The sequence below is a fragment of the Anoplolepis gracilipes genome, unplaced genomic scaffold (assembly GCF_047496725.1).
Source record: "Anoplolepis gracilipes unplaced genomic scaffold, ASM4749672v1 Contig19, whole genome shotgun sequence".
NCBI classification, from domain to species: domain Eukaryota; kingdom Metazoa; phylum Arthropoda; class Insecta; order Hymenoptera; family Formicidae; genus Anoplolepis; species Anoplolepis gracilipes.
In genome coordinates, this window is record NW_027328667.1 from 259420 (window position 1) to 275790 (window position 16371).

The 16371-nt window shown below is 45.9% G+C and overlaps 1 protein-coding gene across 1 annotated transcript; it reads right to left on the reverse strand.

The window, feature by feature from the left end:
- Window positions 1-15687: 15687 nt before the first annotated feature.
- On the reverse strand, window positions 15688-16164 carry LOC140675571 (uncharacterized). The gene has a single exon (XM_072910162.1). It carries the CDS (start codon window positions 16162-16164, stop codon window positions 15688-15690), a length of 477 nt encoding a protein of 158 aa, XP_072766263.1.
- Between the last annotated feature and the right edge of the window lie 207 nt (window positions 16165-16371).

The following is a 16371-nucleotide window of genomic DNA, read 5'->3' on the forward strand; positions in this document are numbered from 1 at the left end:
CCAGGGCATGGTCGGCAAGGACCTCCAGATCCACCCATAACGCGCATCTGGGCGTCCCCCGACACTTCCATCCGAGGTGTCCGGGGACACCACACCGGTAACACCGGTCGCTCCGGTGCACCTCGAACCTGCAGGCGGCACCAATGGGCCCCCCCCCCCCTGAGGCCATCTATAACACCTCAGGGGGCCACTGATGCCGTCTCCTCTTCCATTCCCTCCCCTCTTTCCTTACGGAGGAAAGCTGGTCCGGAGTTCCCTTACCCCTTTTATCGAGAGGGGGATCTCTCCGGAACAGCCTCTTCCTTCTTTTTCCCCCACCCTTTCTAGCCGATGTGGGCGAAGTGGTAAGCCCCTCGCGGGGGTGGGAGGCTCCGGGCGTGGCGGTACTGCCCGGATCTCTTGACGAAGACCGCCAAGCCCTTCGGCCAGGGCGGTCTTCACCTCATTCCTAACAAGGCTGCGGAGGAATTCCGCATCCACACAGGGATCTGGAGCCTCCGCAGCCTTGGGGGTTTCCATTACCTGGAGACCCACATCCATCCTAACTGGGAGGGGAGGGCAGGTCGCACCTGCACCCCCACTCTCCTAACTGGCACCTCCACCTGAGTAGAGGCGTCCGATGGGAGATCACATGTTGTTCCATGTGGTCCCCGCCCCCGTTTGGGTGGAGTCATCCCGGATTTCCACTCGCGTGAGAGTCCTAAGATGCTCCAACCTGATGGACTTTTTCTTGACGAGCTGGTCGACCACACTGAAAAAGGTGTCAAGTACAGTCCTCAGCCCGTCGATCAGCTCGTCTTCATCGTCTTCGTCCTTCCTCCATGCCTTTCACGTCTCTTCTGCACCCCCACATAGGACAAAACTGCCCTATCAAGGATGCAGAAGAGGGACCGGGACACCTCCTTTCAGGCGATAGCTGGTTCTCCCGGGGGCCTCGCGAGCAAACCCCCGAGTGGCCCTTTGCATGATGGCGACGAAAGGGGAACAGGGACAATATCCCCCCCCCGCCGGCCCGCAGCACCCGAAACTGCGGATTTTCGTTTCCGCGGCTTAACCATCCCATAGTTTGACTCGCTCTTGGCACCCGTCCGGGTCGCCCGGGAGTTGTGGGTTCTAGGACTCGACAACCACACCCACAGATTAATAGACAGATAGCCAAAGGCCTAGATAAAGATGAGACTGGCATTTCTCACTGATTTCAGTGCCATGCCATAGTAGTGTGGCCAATACAGTAACTACGTTCCCAAGATAAAATAAACAGATGAGTCACATAAGGATAAAAAATCCATCGCTTTAGCTTTGTCTTACTAATGATGAGCGTCTTGTTCGGCGACAAGTACGAGATATCACCTTTTACGCGTAGCGTTCGCGTAATTTGAAAAGGACAGAATTTCATGATATTATAAATAAATAAATAAATAATTAACCTGACCTATATATGTTATATATAACATGTACCTTTATTTATTGAATCTATTTTTTTAATAAAATGTTTTATTATTATTATCACCTAAATCTGTCATTTAATTAATTTAAAATTTTTTTTATAATTAATTTAATTTGTTCTATAGTTATTTTTATGTGAGAGAAATACTACGTATCCCAGTGAGAAATGACCCATCGATCGATATCAAATTGACATCGAATTGACGTCAAATCATTGAAATTACATCAAATTGACATTGATTTGATAAGTCATTTCTCACTGGGATATGTTTTATAATGAATTAATATATATATTTGTGTTCAAAAATTATATTTGACCTTTAATTTTTATTTTTATTTTATTAAATGTTAATGCACATATACTCAATTGCGAATTATTGAGAAAAAATTCCCATTGTATGTAAGAGAAATTTCGAAACTCTTTGATAAAGCTCTCGCTTACTCTCTGTTATATCTTGCTCTTATAATGCGTTCGGCAAGTCATAAACGATTCGGAAAAATAAGCAAGCTCGCGAATCATTTCCGACAAAATTTCGGAACTCTTTGATGCTAAATCATGTTACTCGTATGTTCTTACTCTCAACAATCAGGGAATCAGCACACACATACACACGCACGTAGGCACGTGTATTAAATTGATCCGTGTTTGAGTTTATCGTCCAATACGCTTGTAAGTAATATCTTTTTATACTTGAAATTTTAAAAATTTTCATGTTTGTTATAAGATCGAAAGAAAGACACATATTCGATCAGTGCCGCTAGCGCAGCAGGAAAGCAAAAGAAGAGTATTTCAGGAATCTTAGGTTCAAAACTTGAGTTGTCATAATTTTTTTTGTTTTTTAATTAAAAAAATTTTTTTATTACTTTGTACGTCGTGTAATATGTATTATTTATTACATAGAAATAAATATTTGGCATATATTTATTGTTAGATACGCATATATTTCCTCATATAGTTAAAATGCATAAAATTATCATAATATAAATAAAATATTCTTACAGAGAAATATTTTTACTTAAATAATTAAAAAATAAAATAAATAAATAAAACATAAATGTTTTTATTTATTTTTTACATTGCGCTGGTTGATACAAATCATGAAAACATGAAAAATATTCCTCTGTAAAAATATTTTATTTATATTACGATCATTTTATGTATTTTAAATATATAAGAAGATATATGCGCATTTAATAATAAATATATGTCGAATATTTATTTCTATGTAATAAATAATACATATTACATGACGTACAAAGTAATAAAAAAATTTTTTAATTAAAAAACAATAAAAAAATTATGACAGCTCAAGTTTTGAACCTAAGATCCCTGAATTAATATTCTTGTACTATTTCGCTGCGCTAGCGAAACTGATCGAACATACATCTTTCTTTAGATCTTATAACAAATATGAATATTTCTCTAAATTTTAAGTATAAAAAAATATTACAAGGCGCATTGGACAAAAAGCTCGAACATAGATCAACTTAATTTTTACAACTTAATTTAATACAGATTCACCACAAAAAAAGGAGATCAAAATCAGTGAAGAGTCAACGGAATTTAGCACGGACTTGAACCAGGGGCAAAGTCTTTTGTGGAATTTAGCACGGACTCGAACCAGGGGCAAAGTCTTTTGCGGAATTGAGCACGGACTCAAACCAGGGGTAAAGTGTGTCGGTAAGGGGCAAACTCTGTCGCACGAAAATGGAGGTCTCATCTTTATAGGGGCCTTTGGCTATCTGTCTATTAATCTGTGCCACATCGGGGTCTCCTTCGGTGAGCCCCCCCCCCCCACCACGGCAAGGTGGCGAGTCATCGGGAAGGAGAAGACACCGACCTACCTCAACTATAGGCAACAGCGAGAGCGAACGATCGAATAAAATGCTGTTCATCATATTAATGTAAGTCGAACGAAATTAATTATTATAACACGTGAATGTCGGAAGGAGGAAGCGAACAACCAAATAATAGCGCAAACACATCGTGGCTACATAACGGATCGGCGGAAAGAGCCATAGCCAATAGTTTAAGAAACTTCGCAAAGAATCACAGAAACCGCGTTTAGAGACATTAGTAATAGAGTGCGCAGACATTTAGAGGAATATTACTCGAGCGAAAGTTCTCCCGAAAGCGAACTCGGCGCGAACGTAATAGCAGAACGCGAACTCCCGGTCAATGAAATAGATCGTAGCGTAATCGCGAACCAAGACGGTCAGTCATCCGACGCCGAGTCAGCGATAAATATACCAAGCCGTATAACACACCGACGCGAATTTTCATTAACGTCCTACGACTCGAGCATTTTTAATCCGGAATTAGAATACCGCGAGAGAGGAAACATGATCCGAACACCTCCGGTAGCTCAACCGAACGTCACTGCCGATGAGGTAGATAGAGAAATCGAACGCTTACACAACGAGATAGGCGAAGAATCAGCGGAGCCGCGTGCACAGAGACACGTCGAGCCGAGACCCGGAACAAGCGGTATGAACGAGAATAGTAGAGAGATGATACAAATGCTGATGCAGGAAATTCGGGACTTGCACCTCAAAATATATTATATTAGAGAAAAACAGGAAACGCGCAATAACGGAAGCCTAACGCCAATAAATCCTAGACGCGAAGCTGAATAAGACTATTCGCCCGACGATGTACGACACGGTCGAGGACGCGGAAATTTACCCTTAAAAGAGGCATGAAGCCTAATACCGGAATTTGATGGATCGCCAAATAAATTACAAGAATTTTTAAGCGCGACTACATACGCGGTCGAAAATATTGACCTATTAGACAAAGTCATCTTGTTAGGTTCCAGACGCGAAAGATCCGAAATTTTATGCAATTGAAGCAAGAATTAGCAGCGTTCTATGCTAGTAGAAAGAGCACGATACATCTGCAAATAGAATTCAACACGCTAAAACAGAAAACCGGCGAAAGCGCGAGAGCATATGGTCTTCGAACGGACAAACTAGCCATAGAATTATACGAGTCAATGCTAGACGGACAAAATTATACGACGGAGCACAAGCGAATAATCTTTAAAATTATACAGCAGCAAGTCTTAGAGGATTTTCAAATCGGATTACACGACGACATTAAAACCGTGGTACGTTCTCGAGGATACATGACACTGCAAGAAGCGATATCAGCCGCGAGCGTGGAAGAGAAGGCCAAAGGATCGGCATGTGCCGACGCGCGACCAAAGAACGCTGCAACGTCCGCGTATAATCACGATAGTAAAAGGACCGCACAATGTCAGAAATGCGGAAAAATGGGGCATTACGGACGAGAATGCCGTACGAGTCGGTACGCGACACGATTTTCGTTACCAAAACCGGAGCGATCCTCGTGCGTAAATACCGTTGATAAATATTGCAACCATTGCAAAAAGACCGGACATAAGCAAGAAGAATGTTGGCTATTACATGGACGACCATATAAGGACCAGTTTAATCGTACGAAACGAAATCAAACGTCACGGGAAAATAAAAATCAGTATAACGATGAAAGAAAAAAAAGAGGTCTGATTCCGCTCAAAGTAGCGATGAGAAGGAAAAAGAAGAGAAGAAGCAACGTCGACCTGCCGCCGAGTATCACGTATCACACGTAAGACGAACGCCTCACTCACACACAGGACTAGACTTAGTTGCATTACCCATGCGAGAGGCGAAAGGAGAAAAAATTAATTTATTATGCTATACGGGAATAGCCATTTCTCTTATCAAAGTGAGAAATCTAAAAGGAGAAACGATGATAACCGAAGACAAAATAACCCTCACGGGCGTGACGGGACATCAGGTATATACCATCGAACGGATAAACACGACGATAAAGTTACGAGACGAAAAGATAAAACATAGATTTTATGTCGTAAGAGACGATTTTCTGATTGAATACGAGGGAATAATAGGAATAGACTTTCTTAAAAAACAAGAAGCGATATGCAACTACTCGACGAAACAGCTGAGAATCGGACGAAATATACTGAGACTATATTCTTATCAAAAGATCACGTTACAGCCTTGGAGCGAGACGATAGTACAAGTGGCAACGACAATCAACATGATGGGAGTAACCCGAGCAGAGGAAATAATACCAGGCGTATTCATAAGGAACTGCCTAGTAAATCTCGAAAAATTTTTATGCCCTGCAAGCGTAATGAATACAAATGAGAACGAAGTCGAAATTACAATGCCACAGATAACAATTGAGAAAATTGAAGCCGAAGAAACAACGGAGATAAATGCCGCACACTCGACAACGGAGGAGAAAAGCCTACGACACACCGAGAAAATATTAGAAGAGCTCCGCACCTAAATAAGGAAGAGGAAAAAGCGATAAGAGATATCTGCGAGGAATACAGCGACGTGTTCCACACAGACGGAGAGTCACTCACATGTACGAACGCGGTGACACATCAAATTGCAACACGAGCAGATAGCGCACCGGTTAACGTACGACCATATCGACTGCCCGAAAAGCATAAGACGGAAGTCAATCGACAAATGCAAGAGATGCTGAATAATAGAATAATTAAGGCAAGCGTGAGTCAATGGAACGCACCTTTATTAGTCGTTCCGAAGAAATTAGATGCATCCGGAAAACAAAAATTTAGAGTGGTGGTAGATTTTCGAAAATTGAACGACCTAACGATAGGCGACTCATTCCTTCTACCGAATATTACAGACATATTAGATCAATTAGGGAACGCAAAATATTGTGCTACTCTCGACTTGGCTTCAGGGTATCACCAGATCGAGATGGAAGAAAGCGACAAAAGTAAAACAGCGTTTTCCACGCCGTACGGACACTATGAATTTAACAGAATGCCGTTTGGATTAAAAACGCACCGGCTACATTCCAGCGATTAATGAACGCCGTGTTAAGCGGACTGCAAAGGATAAAATGTCTAGTTTATTTAGACGATATTGTAATTTTTGGAGCTAGTCTAAAGGAACACAATAAAAGATTAATCGAAATATTAAAAAGATTACGGGAAAATCGATTAAAATTACAGCCCGACAAATGTGAGTTTTTGAGAAAAGAAGTGACATATCTCGGACACATAATTACGGAGAACGGAATATCACCCGATCCAATTAAATTAAAAGCTGTAAAAACTTCCCGACGCCAAAAAAGATCAAAGATATACAAGCATTTATAGGCTTGGCCGGATATTATCGGAAATTTATTGAAAATTTTTCCAAGATAGCGAAACCACTTACAAAACTAATCAAGAAAGAAAACAAGTTCGAGTGAACGCAAGCACAACAAAACGCTTAAAATACTAAAAGAACAGCTGACGACAGAACCGGTACTGAAGTATCCAGATTTTACAAAAGAATTTATAGTGACGACAGATGCATCCGACTATGCAATCGGAGCCATATTATCGCAAAGACAGATAAGACAGGACCGACCCGTAGCGTACGCGAGCCGAGTATTATCAAAAGCGGAACAAAATTACAGTACGACAGAGAAGGAGTTACTCGCTATAGTATGGGCCGTTAAACATTTCCGACCATATTTATGGAACCAAATTCACGATCGTTACGAATCACAAATCGTTAGTGTGGTTATTTAATGTCACTGACCCTGGATCTCGATTGACCCGATGGAGACTTAAATTAGAAGAATACGACTATGTGATAATACATAAAGCCGGAACAGCGAACAGAAACGCTGAAGCGCTGAGTCGGCACATAGCGGATATCAACGCGATTAAAGAAAAAGAAACACACGACGCAAGAACAATGTAAGAATATACGGAAGATGAGAAGCAAAAAATATTATACGAATACCATAACGCCCCCCTAGGAGGACATCAAGGAATCGAACGAACGATAAATCGAATTTGTCTAATACACAATTGGAAAGGAATAACAAAAGATGTCGAAAATTATATAGCAAAATGCGAACTATGCCAACGAAATAAACTGTCGAGAAAAAATAAGGCACCGTTAATAATCGCACTGCCGACAAGCCATTCGGAAAATGTGCACTAGATATAGTCGGACCATTAACAATTACAATTAATGGAAACAAATATATCTTAACCTTCCAAGATAATTTAACGAAATTCAATAAAGCGATACGAATAGCGAACCAAGAAGTCGCAACAATCGCGAGAGAATTCACAACGAAAATAATATTTGAGCACGGTATTCCAGAAAAACTACTAACCGACCAAGAAACAAATTTCCTGAGCAAAATGTTCAAAAATACTTGCAAATTGTTAAAAATTGAGAAAATACAAACAACAGCGTATCATCCGGAGAGCAACGGAGCGCTGGAAAGATCACATCGTACACTAGCCGAGTATTTACGACACTATATTAACGCAAATCAAACCGACTGGGACGAATGGATCCCATACGCAATGTTCACGTATAATACTACTCTGCACACAGCGACGAGATTCACACCGTTCGAACTAATTTACGGACACAGAACAACCCTACCGACAACTCTATCGCAACCGCCAAAACCTACATACACGTACGAAGACTACGCAAGCGAACTACGAGAAAAATTACGCGCAACGCAACAAGTCGCAAAAGAGCACCTACGCAATGAAAAAATAAAGGCGAAGGAAAATTACGACAAGAAAACACACAAAACTACATTCAAAGTAGGGGAAAAAGTCCTGCTACACGACGAAACAGTTAGTAAAGGATCAAAGAAGTTAGATTCCCTATGGGCGCAGCATTCGCCATTGGCAGGGTAGGGGACAGACCTCTTCCTTCTTCGCGTCTCTCTCTCTCCGCCTCCTCCTTTTTGCGGATAACTTGTTCGCAAAAGGAGAATACGGCTTTCCAGTTCTCTTTCTCTTCCAGCATGGCGGCGACCACCGCTGAGAGGCAGAGGTCTTGGCCGACCTGGGCCATCAAGGCCCTCTTTTCTTTGTGCCACACAGAACATGTCTCTAAGGTGTGCTGCGCCGAATCTACCGGGTCCGCGCAATCGTGACAATCCGCCGTGGGCTCTTTCCCAATGCGGCCCAGGTACTCGCCGAAGCATCCATGCCCCGCGACCACCTGGGTCACACGAAACGTGATACCCCCCTAGGATCTGTTGAGCCATAGGGTCAGAACTGGCCCTATGGCCTCCGCTACCCTTCTTCCCGAAGCGAGGTCGGACCGGAGCAGTTGGGCTGAACACTCCGCCTCCATCGCCTCCATTTCCTGGCGTCTTATCGCGCATCTCGCCGTCAGGACTATTATACGTCCCGCCTCGCGGAGTTTCGCCAGACGCTGAAAGCCTCACGCTTATATCCCAGCAAGGAACTCCACAGGCGGAAATCTCGCTAAGACGACTGCCACCGTATGGGAGACTGTCTTATATGCCCTTGCTATGCGGAGGGCCATTTTACGTTGGACCCTCCGGAGGGCCAGCAGTCTTTCTGTCTCCAATGATATCATTGGCCCATATTGGTGCCCCGTAGAGTAGCATCGCGTAGACCGTCCACCCGTAGAGCCTCCTGACTCTGCCATCTGGCCCCCCTAGGTTGGGGAGGAGGCGGTCAAGCGTCCTCTCTACTCACGGGATTAGCCCAACGAAATGCGCGGCGAAGCGCCAGTCGCTGTCCAGGGAGAGTCCCAGGTATTGTATCCTTCCACCCGGACCTGCATGCTCTCCACGTCGATCTATAAGGGATCTCTATCCGGGGGTCCCCGCGGAAGAGGATAGCCTCCGTTTTGTGAGGGGCGACCCTAAGGCCTAGGTCCTTAATGACCCAGGTCATGCACGCGGTGGCGACAGAGGCTCTAGCAGCCACGTCCTCTCACTCATTCCCCTCGACTAGCACTATCGTATCGTCTGCATAACAGACGACAGTGCAGCCGGAGGGCAGGGCAGTCTTCAGGATGCCGTCGAATACGATGTTCCACAGCAAGGGACCTAGAACTGATCCCTGCGGGACACCGCAACCCACTCCGCTCTCTACCTCGACCGCATCTCTGTTAGTGTAAGTCAGAGAGCGGTCGCTTAAGTAGGAGTGAACGACCCGTTAGAGGTAATCCGGAATTCTAAATTGTCTTAGCGATCTCCGGATATATCTCCACGGCAGGGTGTTGAAGGCATTCGAGATGTCTAGTGAAACGCCTATCGCCACCCCGCCGTTCCTCACGGCGGCCTCCGAGTAGGTCCGCACCCATAGCACCGCATCCACGGTGAAGTGGTCCACTCGGAAGCCATATTGTTAGTTGTCTACATCCGGCCCCCGGGTCTTCATATGCCGGACAAAGCGGTTGGCAATTATCTTCTCGAAGATTTTGCCCGCCTCGTCAAATAGGCAAATGGGCCGGTAAGAGAAGAGAGTCCCGACATCCTTGCCCTGCTTGTGGAGGAGAACTAACTTCGCCTTTCTTCACTGTGGGGAACACTCCGGTCCGCAAACTCTCGTTTACGATCGAGAGAAAAGGGTCCCTTAATCCATTCCTTAGGGCAAGAGCCTAGGCTCTTCTGGGCAGCCCGTCTGGGCCCGGGGTCTTTGTGCCCCGGAGCTTCTTAAGGCAAATGCCCAGCTCCTCGCCGGTCACCACATAATCTTCTACCTAGTTGCTCTCTACTCCAGGAATCAGGGGCAGGATGGCGTCCTTCTCTCCTGGGGGGAAGATCTCTACTTTTATCTATTCTACCTACCTTTGCAGAGTTTCCGGGGCGAGGGTCTCAGTCGCTGGGGGCCCTCTATTGCTCATCCTACCGAGGACCATTTGGTAGGGGCGCCCCCACAGGTCTTCGTCTAATTGGGCGGGGAGCTCGTCCCAGGCTCTAGCCTTTAATCTCCTTATGGTCGTCCTCAGGCTGTCCCGCGCCTCGCGGTAAGCCTGGTAAAGTCCAGCCACTTCTTCCCTGGGCTTGTCTCTTTTTTGGCTCGGAAATAATTTTTTCTGGCCTGGGCAGAGGACCGACGAAGCTCCGCGATGTCTTCTGTCCACCAGTAAGCTGGCCTCTTCCCTTGAGGGCCAGTTCTTGTTCGGAGCATAGACGCGTCACAGGCATCGGTCATAATGCTCCGGACCTTTTCCATATCCTCATAGAGGTTGGGTTCTCCGATCCCCAGCCATGTAGCAGACAGTATCACGGCCACAAGGAGGTTTTCGTCCATCTTCTTGATGCTCCACCCCCGCGATAGAACAACCATTCTTTCATTCGACGACGCTACATCGCTAACTTGGTATGACCGCCGAGCGGAATTCTATATATCAATGGTCGAATAGTATCTCCAGCTCGACGGCCATCCTCCATCCCTTTGTCGTCCGCGCCGTAGACGGGGAAGCCCACATGAGATCCACTATGGATTCCCCCCTCTTGCGGACGCACATACTCACGTCTCCAATATTAAGGAAACGGAGATCCAGTGAGATTCTGTCCCTCCGATCTCGTTTATTAAGGTCCCGGTGATCGCCCTCCTTGGCCAGAGCTCATCAATTTTTAGCTCCGGCAGGTCGATCTTGTCACGTGCCTTAGCTACCACCTCCGCGTATCTCCCCTTGGGGCAGGTCAAGACCACTACCGATGTTTGCGACTCTTTCCTCCTCCCGGGAGGCTTCGGTTTCGGTGTCACGATCGAGGTCGCCGTCGTTCCCTTTCTGGACGGTCCTGCCTTCCGGGCCTTGCCTTTTCTTTCTTGGGCCTTCGCCTCCTTTCGGCCTACAACTTTGGCCCATGTCACCGCTTGTTATTTGGGTTCGGGGGCACCGGTCTTACTCAAGTCAGCCTCGTTACCTCCTCTCGAAGACTTCGTGGGGTCGAGGAGTTCTCTGGGGTTTATGGGGTTTCTAAGGTTCTTGGGAAGATCTCCCCCTACTCACTGGCTACCTCCCGTCTTGTAAAGCGCATTTTTGGAGGCTCTCCTCCTCTACTCCCTTTTCTGTCATCCTCCATCACGGTGGAACCGGACGCAAATTCCACCGGGTATTGGACCTCGACGACAGGGGCGTCTTTCTTCACTCTCCTGAGTTAGACCGTTCGGAGAGTCTCAACGAGGATCTTTTTCAGGGTCCAGCTCAGGTCTGGGTTTGCCATAACCCGTATCCCTTTCTCTTCTACGGTAGGAGAAGGGGGAGAGACCCCCGAATTGGGGGTTTCTCTCCCCTTTTTTTACTTTCCCTTTTCCTTCCTCTATTTCCCTTGGTATGGGGAGGAGGTGGCCTCCCTATTTTTGGCCCCGCTTGGTCCCGCCTCTCTTTCAATCCCTGTTGAACACTGGGTAGGGGAGGGAGGGACGCGGGCAGCCTCTGGCTCCACCAGAGCTTCCACTTCCATAGGGCTTCCCTCCTCCGAGTCTGACTCAAAGTATTTAGCCCTCCCCTCCCTTTTTCTAAGTAAGAGGGAGGAACTGGCCCTTGTCTCTTGTAGAGATTGCCGCCTGTTTTTTTTTTATCCATGGGTTTTTCTTTGCTTCATCTAAGTGAGCTAATCTCCTCTTTCAGCTTGGCTTCTTATAGAAGGAGGTCGTCGATTCTCACCTATTTCGCCTCATCCATGAGTAGGAGAGATTCCTTGGTTCTCTTGACTTTCTCTAGTTCTTTCCTTAGCCTTGTCTTCTCTTCTATCAAGGCCCCAAGCTCTTCGTTGGTCTGTGCATAGCTTGTTTCCCGTCCTGCTTCTTTGTCCCTAGCCTCCCTTGTGGCCATTGTGGTGATGCCCGCTGTCATCACCAGTATAGCCTCCTTCATTACCTTAACGAGGGGGCGCTTGAGATTTTTAGAGGCTTTCACCACTTTCTACCGCCTGAGCAGCTGACATCTGCGCGTAGATGTCGCCGGCTGAGGATTTCCTGAAATCCTCTATCTTTTCTTGGGAACGTAGGTTCGCCCAGGTCTTATTTCTCTCTCCCGGTGGCACATTTTTATCATAGATCCACTCAAAGAGAACTAGTTCATCTTGTACTTTCTTTATCTGGTCCATGATCTTCTTCACTTCATACTCCCCGGTGGTGACCGGCCGTCCTTGTTTCCTTCTTTCTTCTAGAATCTTGATGATGGAGCCTGTCGACATCATAGAGTCTCCACTGTCCTCACCAGATTCTCCTCCCGTGCTGGCAGTCTCCGTGCCACCATCCGTATTCACCTCCGTGTGTCCCACCGTTCGTGAAGGATGGCTCTTCTTCCTCTGCGTTATCCTCGTCAGGTCCTTTTTGGTCGTGATACTGTGCAACACTGATCTTAGTGTAACCTTTTCTAAATTCGTGAGCCAACTCGTCTCACGGACAATCGGGATCGTCGACTGTCTCCTCGCAGATGTGGTTTCTCCCGAGGGCCCTGCGGAGCAGTCCTTGGGTGGCCCATCGTGTGATGACGACAAGGGGGGAGCTGGGATAGTACTCTCTCTCTGGGGTTTCCGATGGAGATCTGGCTTCGTGCCAGAACCCCCCCTGCGCTGGTAGTCTTCATAAACTTCTTTATCATTCAACCCATATTGTTTACCTCCCATGAGCCCCTCTATCCAAAACCATACTCGGTTGATAGTCGAAAATCCGGGGAAACTCCTATACCTCGTCCAGGAGACATATGGGGCGGTACGCCGAGAGTAACTCTGCGCGCTTGCCCTCCTTTGGCAGCAGCACCATCCTAATTTCCTTCCGTATAGAGAGGAAGCGTCCGCTCCTCAAACATTTGTTAAATAGTGGCGGACGCTTCCCCCAAGGACCTCTATGGCCAAGGCCAGAGCCTTGGCAGGGACGCCGTCCGGCCCCGGTGCAGTGTTTTTGGACCGGAATCTTTTGACGACCCTGCCCATCTCAGCCTCCGACACTCCGTGTTGTTTGGTGGACCATTGTTCGTCCTGTAGTGTCGGCTGTCCTAGTTCCCCTGTTTCTCCCTCTCCCTCTGGGAAGAGGGTTGTTATTACTTGGAGGAACTGGGATTGGAGTCAACGGCTGACCGCGCCCGCTCAGCTTCTTCCTCACAAGTTTATAGGGGCGGCCCCACGGATCCCCGTCAAGCGTCTCCAACAACTCATCCTAGGCTCTGGCCTTGGCCTTCTTGATAGCCCGCCGGAGGAGCACCTTCTCTCTGTACTCTTCCTCCAGCGGGCCCGCCATCGCCAATCCACCTCCTCTACTCCCGCGGCATCTAACATATCGTTGCCTGGCCCTATTGCACTCGGAACGGAGTGCAGCCAGCTCAAGCGACCACCAATATGCCGCGGGTTTCCTGGGGACGACCTTACACCGGGACATCGCAGTATCACAAATTTCCGTTAGTGCACCTCGGAGTCTGGTCGCCCCCCCATCTACATTCCCTGGCCTTGCAACCGACAGGTGTTCGCAGCCCGGATGAGCGAAACCTGTCAAAGGACCACGGCAACATCAACCAAAGAGTAAACGATGAGGTGGAAGTTACAGAACATCAAGAAGACTGTAAACATTATAAATATTGTAAATAATAAAAATAAGGAAAATAGAAATAGAGATACAAAAATAATATGCGAGCGCAAAACAATAATCAAAAGCGAGCGAGAACGATGTTACTAAAATATAAACAAAACGTCGAAACGCGAGCGCAAGTAAAATTTAAGTTTTTAATATCAAATAAGAGTACGCAAACCACAGCAGATAAAATTAAGTTCTATTTGTAAAACAGAAGCGCGAAACCTAATAAAGAATAATTTATGTTAAGAAATATAAAATTGTTAACAATAATAATAAAGTCTTATTTGAACCAAAACAAATATATCCAAGAAATATTAATTTAATAGAAGTAATCGGAATAAAGAAATATTTAGTTGAGTTAATGAAATTTATTTAGAAAGGTATAAAATATTATATTATCATAAAAATAGAGTTTAGATAAAAAATAAAATGAAAAACAAAAAATATAAAATACGTAAAAGTAAGATATTCATAAATCATAAAGAGAATAAACAAAAATCTTGTAACGTACATGTTAAAAAGTTTTATTTTATTTTAGATAAAGTTTTATTTTCATTTTATAAAATTTAATAATATTAATAATAAATGTAAATATTATTTAAATTAGAAATAAGTAGAATAAGTTAGAAATAAAAACTTGAAAGATGGCCCAATGAGGAAGCTCGGATCTTGGAGAGGGACCAACTCGAAAAACAGCGACTGGCCTGGAGCGAAAGCGCGGACCATTACGAGTGCCGCTCTTGGTCAGGCGCACCGATTGGCCAACGACGTCATGGTAGGGACCTGGAAGGAAAATGTATAAAAGAAGAGCCACCAGACGGATCAACAGCAGTCGTTGTATGGCGAGCTCGAGCGGAAGCTCTTGTCAGAGAAATACTGACTTTACCCATACCATCGCGAGTAACGCAAGTAATGTAACGCGTAGTAAACAATTTCGTAAAAGCGTTTAAACTTAACCGAATCAATATTGTACGTATTAAAACACATTCGAATAAATGTAACGCGAGTTATCATACCGTGGAATTCGAAACACAACGCAAAAATATTGTGAGTGAAATCTTATGCGAAGCATTAACGACGGATCAGGTTATAAGTTTTAAACATAACGCGAACTCGAAATAAATATAACGACACAGAAAGTATTATGAAAGTTTTATTCTGGTGACAATTCTTATATACCTAAAATAAACGTCTAAACAAGTTTAAATCAAAGTGATTTACTTACCTGTGTAATAGAATATTCCAATCCCTGGTTGCGTAACGTTAATTCTTACATCCCGATGGGAAGTAGTTCCTTGAAGCAGCAGCATCCATTGTCCATGAGTGGTGGGAATCCAACGGCGATCTGAAACAGAAACAAGTGCTAGAAAAGAAAAAGGTGATGTGGAATTCTTCGACCTGATGGCGAGGCGATTATACCAAGAGACCAAATTAGCACCGACCTTGGTATTTAGATAGGTCAAAATACCTGGCGACCGTTTATAAAGGCGAAAGCATTGCAGCCTGTCGACTGGTAAGTCCCGCATATTATTCCTATGTGTCACAAGTCCGGTCACAGCCTATCCTCATCCTCAGTCCACGTCCAGGTCTTGGCGATGGCAGCTGCAATTAGGAGGTCCTTTACCATCTTCTTCTTGGCCCATTTAATGGGTCTTTGGTGGCCTTTTGCTTCGCTCGCCTCTTTCAGGCGTCCTCTGGAGAGGTCGGTGACGTCGAATCTTATATACTTATGATCCGATAGTGTCACCTCCCCCTCTAGGACTCTCCATCCTCTCACCATGCGTGCGGCCAACGGGTTACCGAGTGTTATATCAATGATTGATGCCCCGTTGTGCCGCACGCATGTAAGCGCTCTGCCCTAGTTGAGTACTTCGAGTCCAATCTCCTCAGCCCACTCAACCAGGGCCACTCCTCTCGCGTTAGTCACCGGGGAACCCCATTTGCTGGATTTAGCATTAGGGTCCCCGGCGACTATGACTGGGCGGTGGAGAGAGCGTCTAATTACTCCCCCCCCCCCCTTGTCCAAAAGTCTCTCAAGGGTTGGGAAGTCCCGGTTGGGTGAGCAATAAATATCCACCACAACCGTTTCCCCCCACTTCACTACTACGTAACCTTCCCCTCTTTCAAATAGTGTCAAAGGAGGGGAGTTGGGTCCACCCCCGTCTATGACAGCCACCGAGCCAGGCCCATCGCTCAACCAGTCGGTGCGATTGGGGACAAAGTACGGTTCAGCGACAATCGCTAGTCCCACGCCCCATTTCGCCACATTTTGGCACAACAAATCCTGTGCTATGGCGTCATGGTTGGCGTTAATTTGTAGGACTCGGAGGGTCATTACGCCACTTCCATGGGCGTTTCCTCCGAGCCCTTCATTCCCTCTTTCTGATCAGGGGTCGGAATGGTCGGACCGTCCTCAACTGTCGCGTCGCTGGGAGATGCTTCGAGGGAAAGTGTTTTGGGCTTCCGTTCTTTTTGGCCCGACTCCGCTGTTCCCTGTTGTCTTTCCCGTCCATCCTTTTTCGCCCTCAGCTTTGGCTGGGAC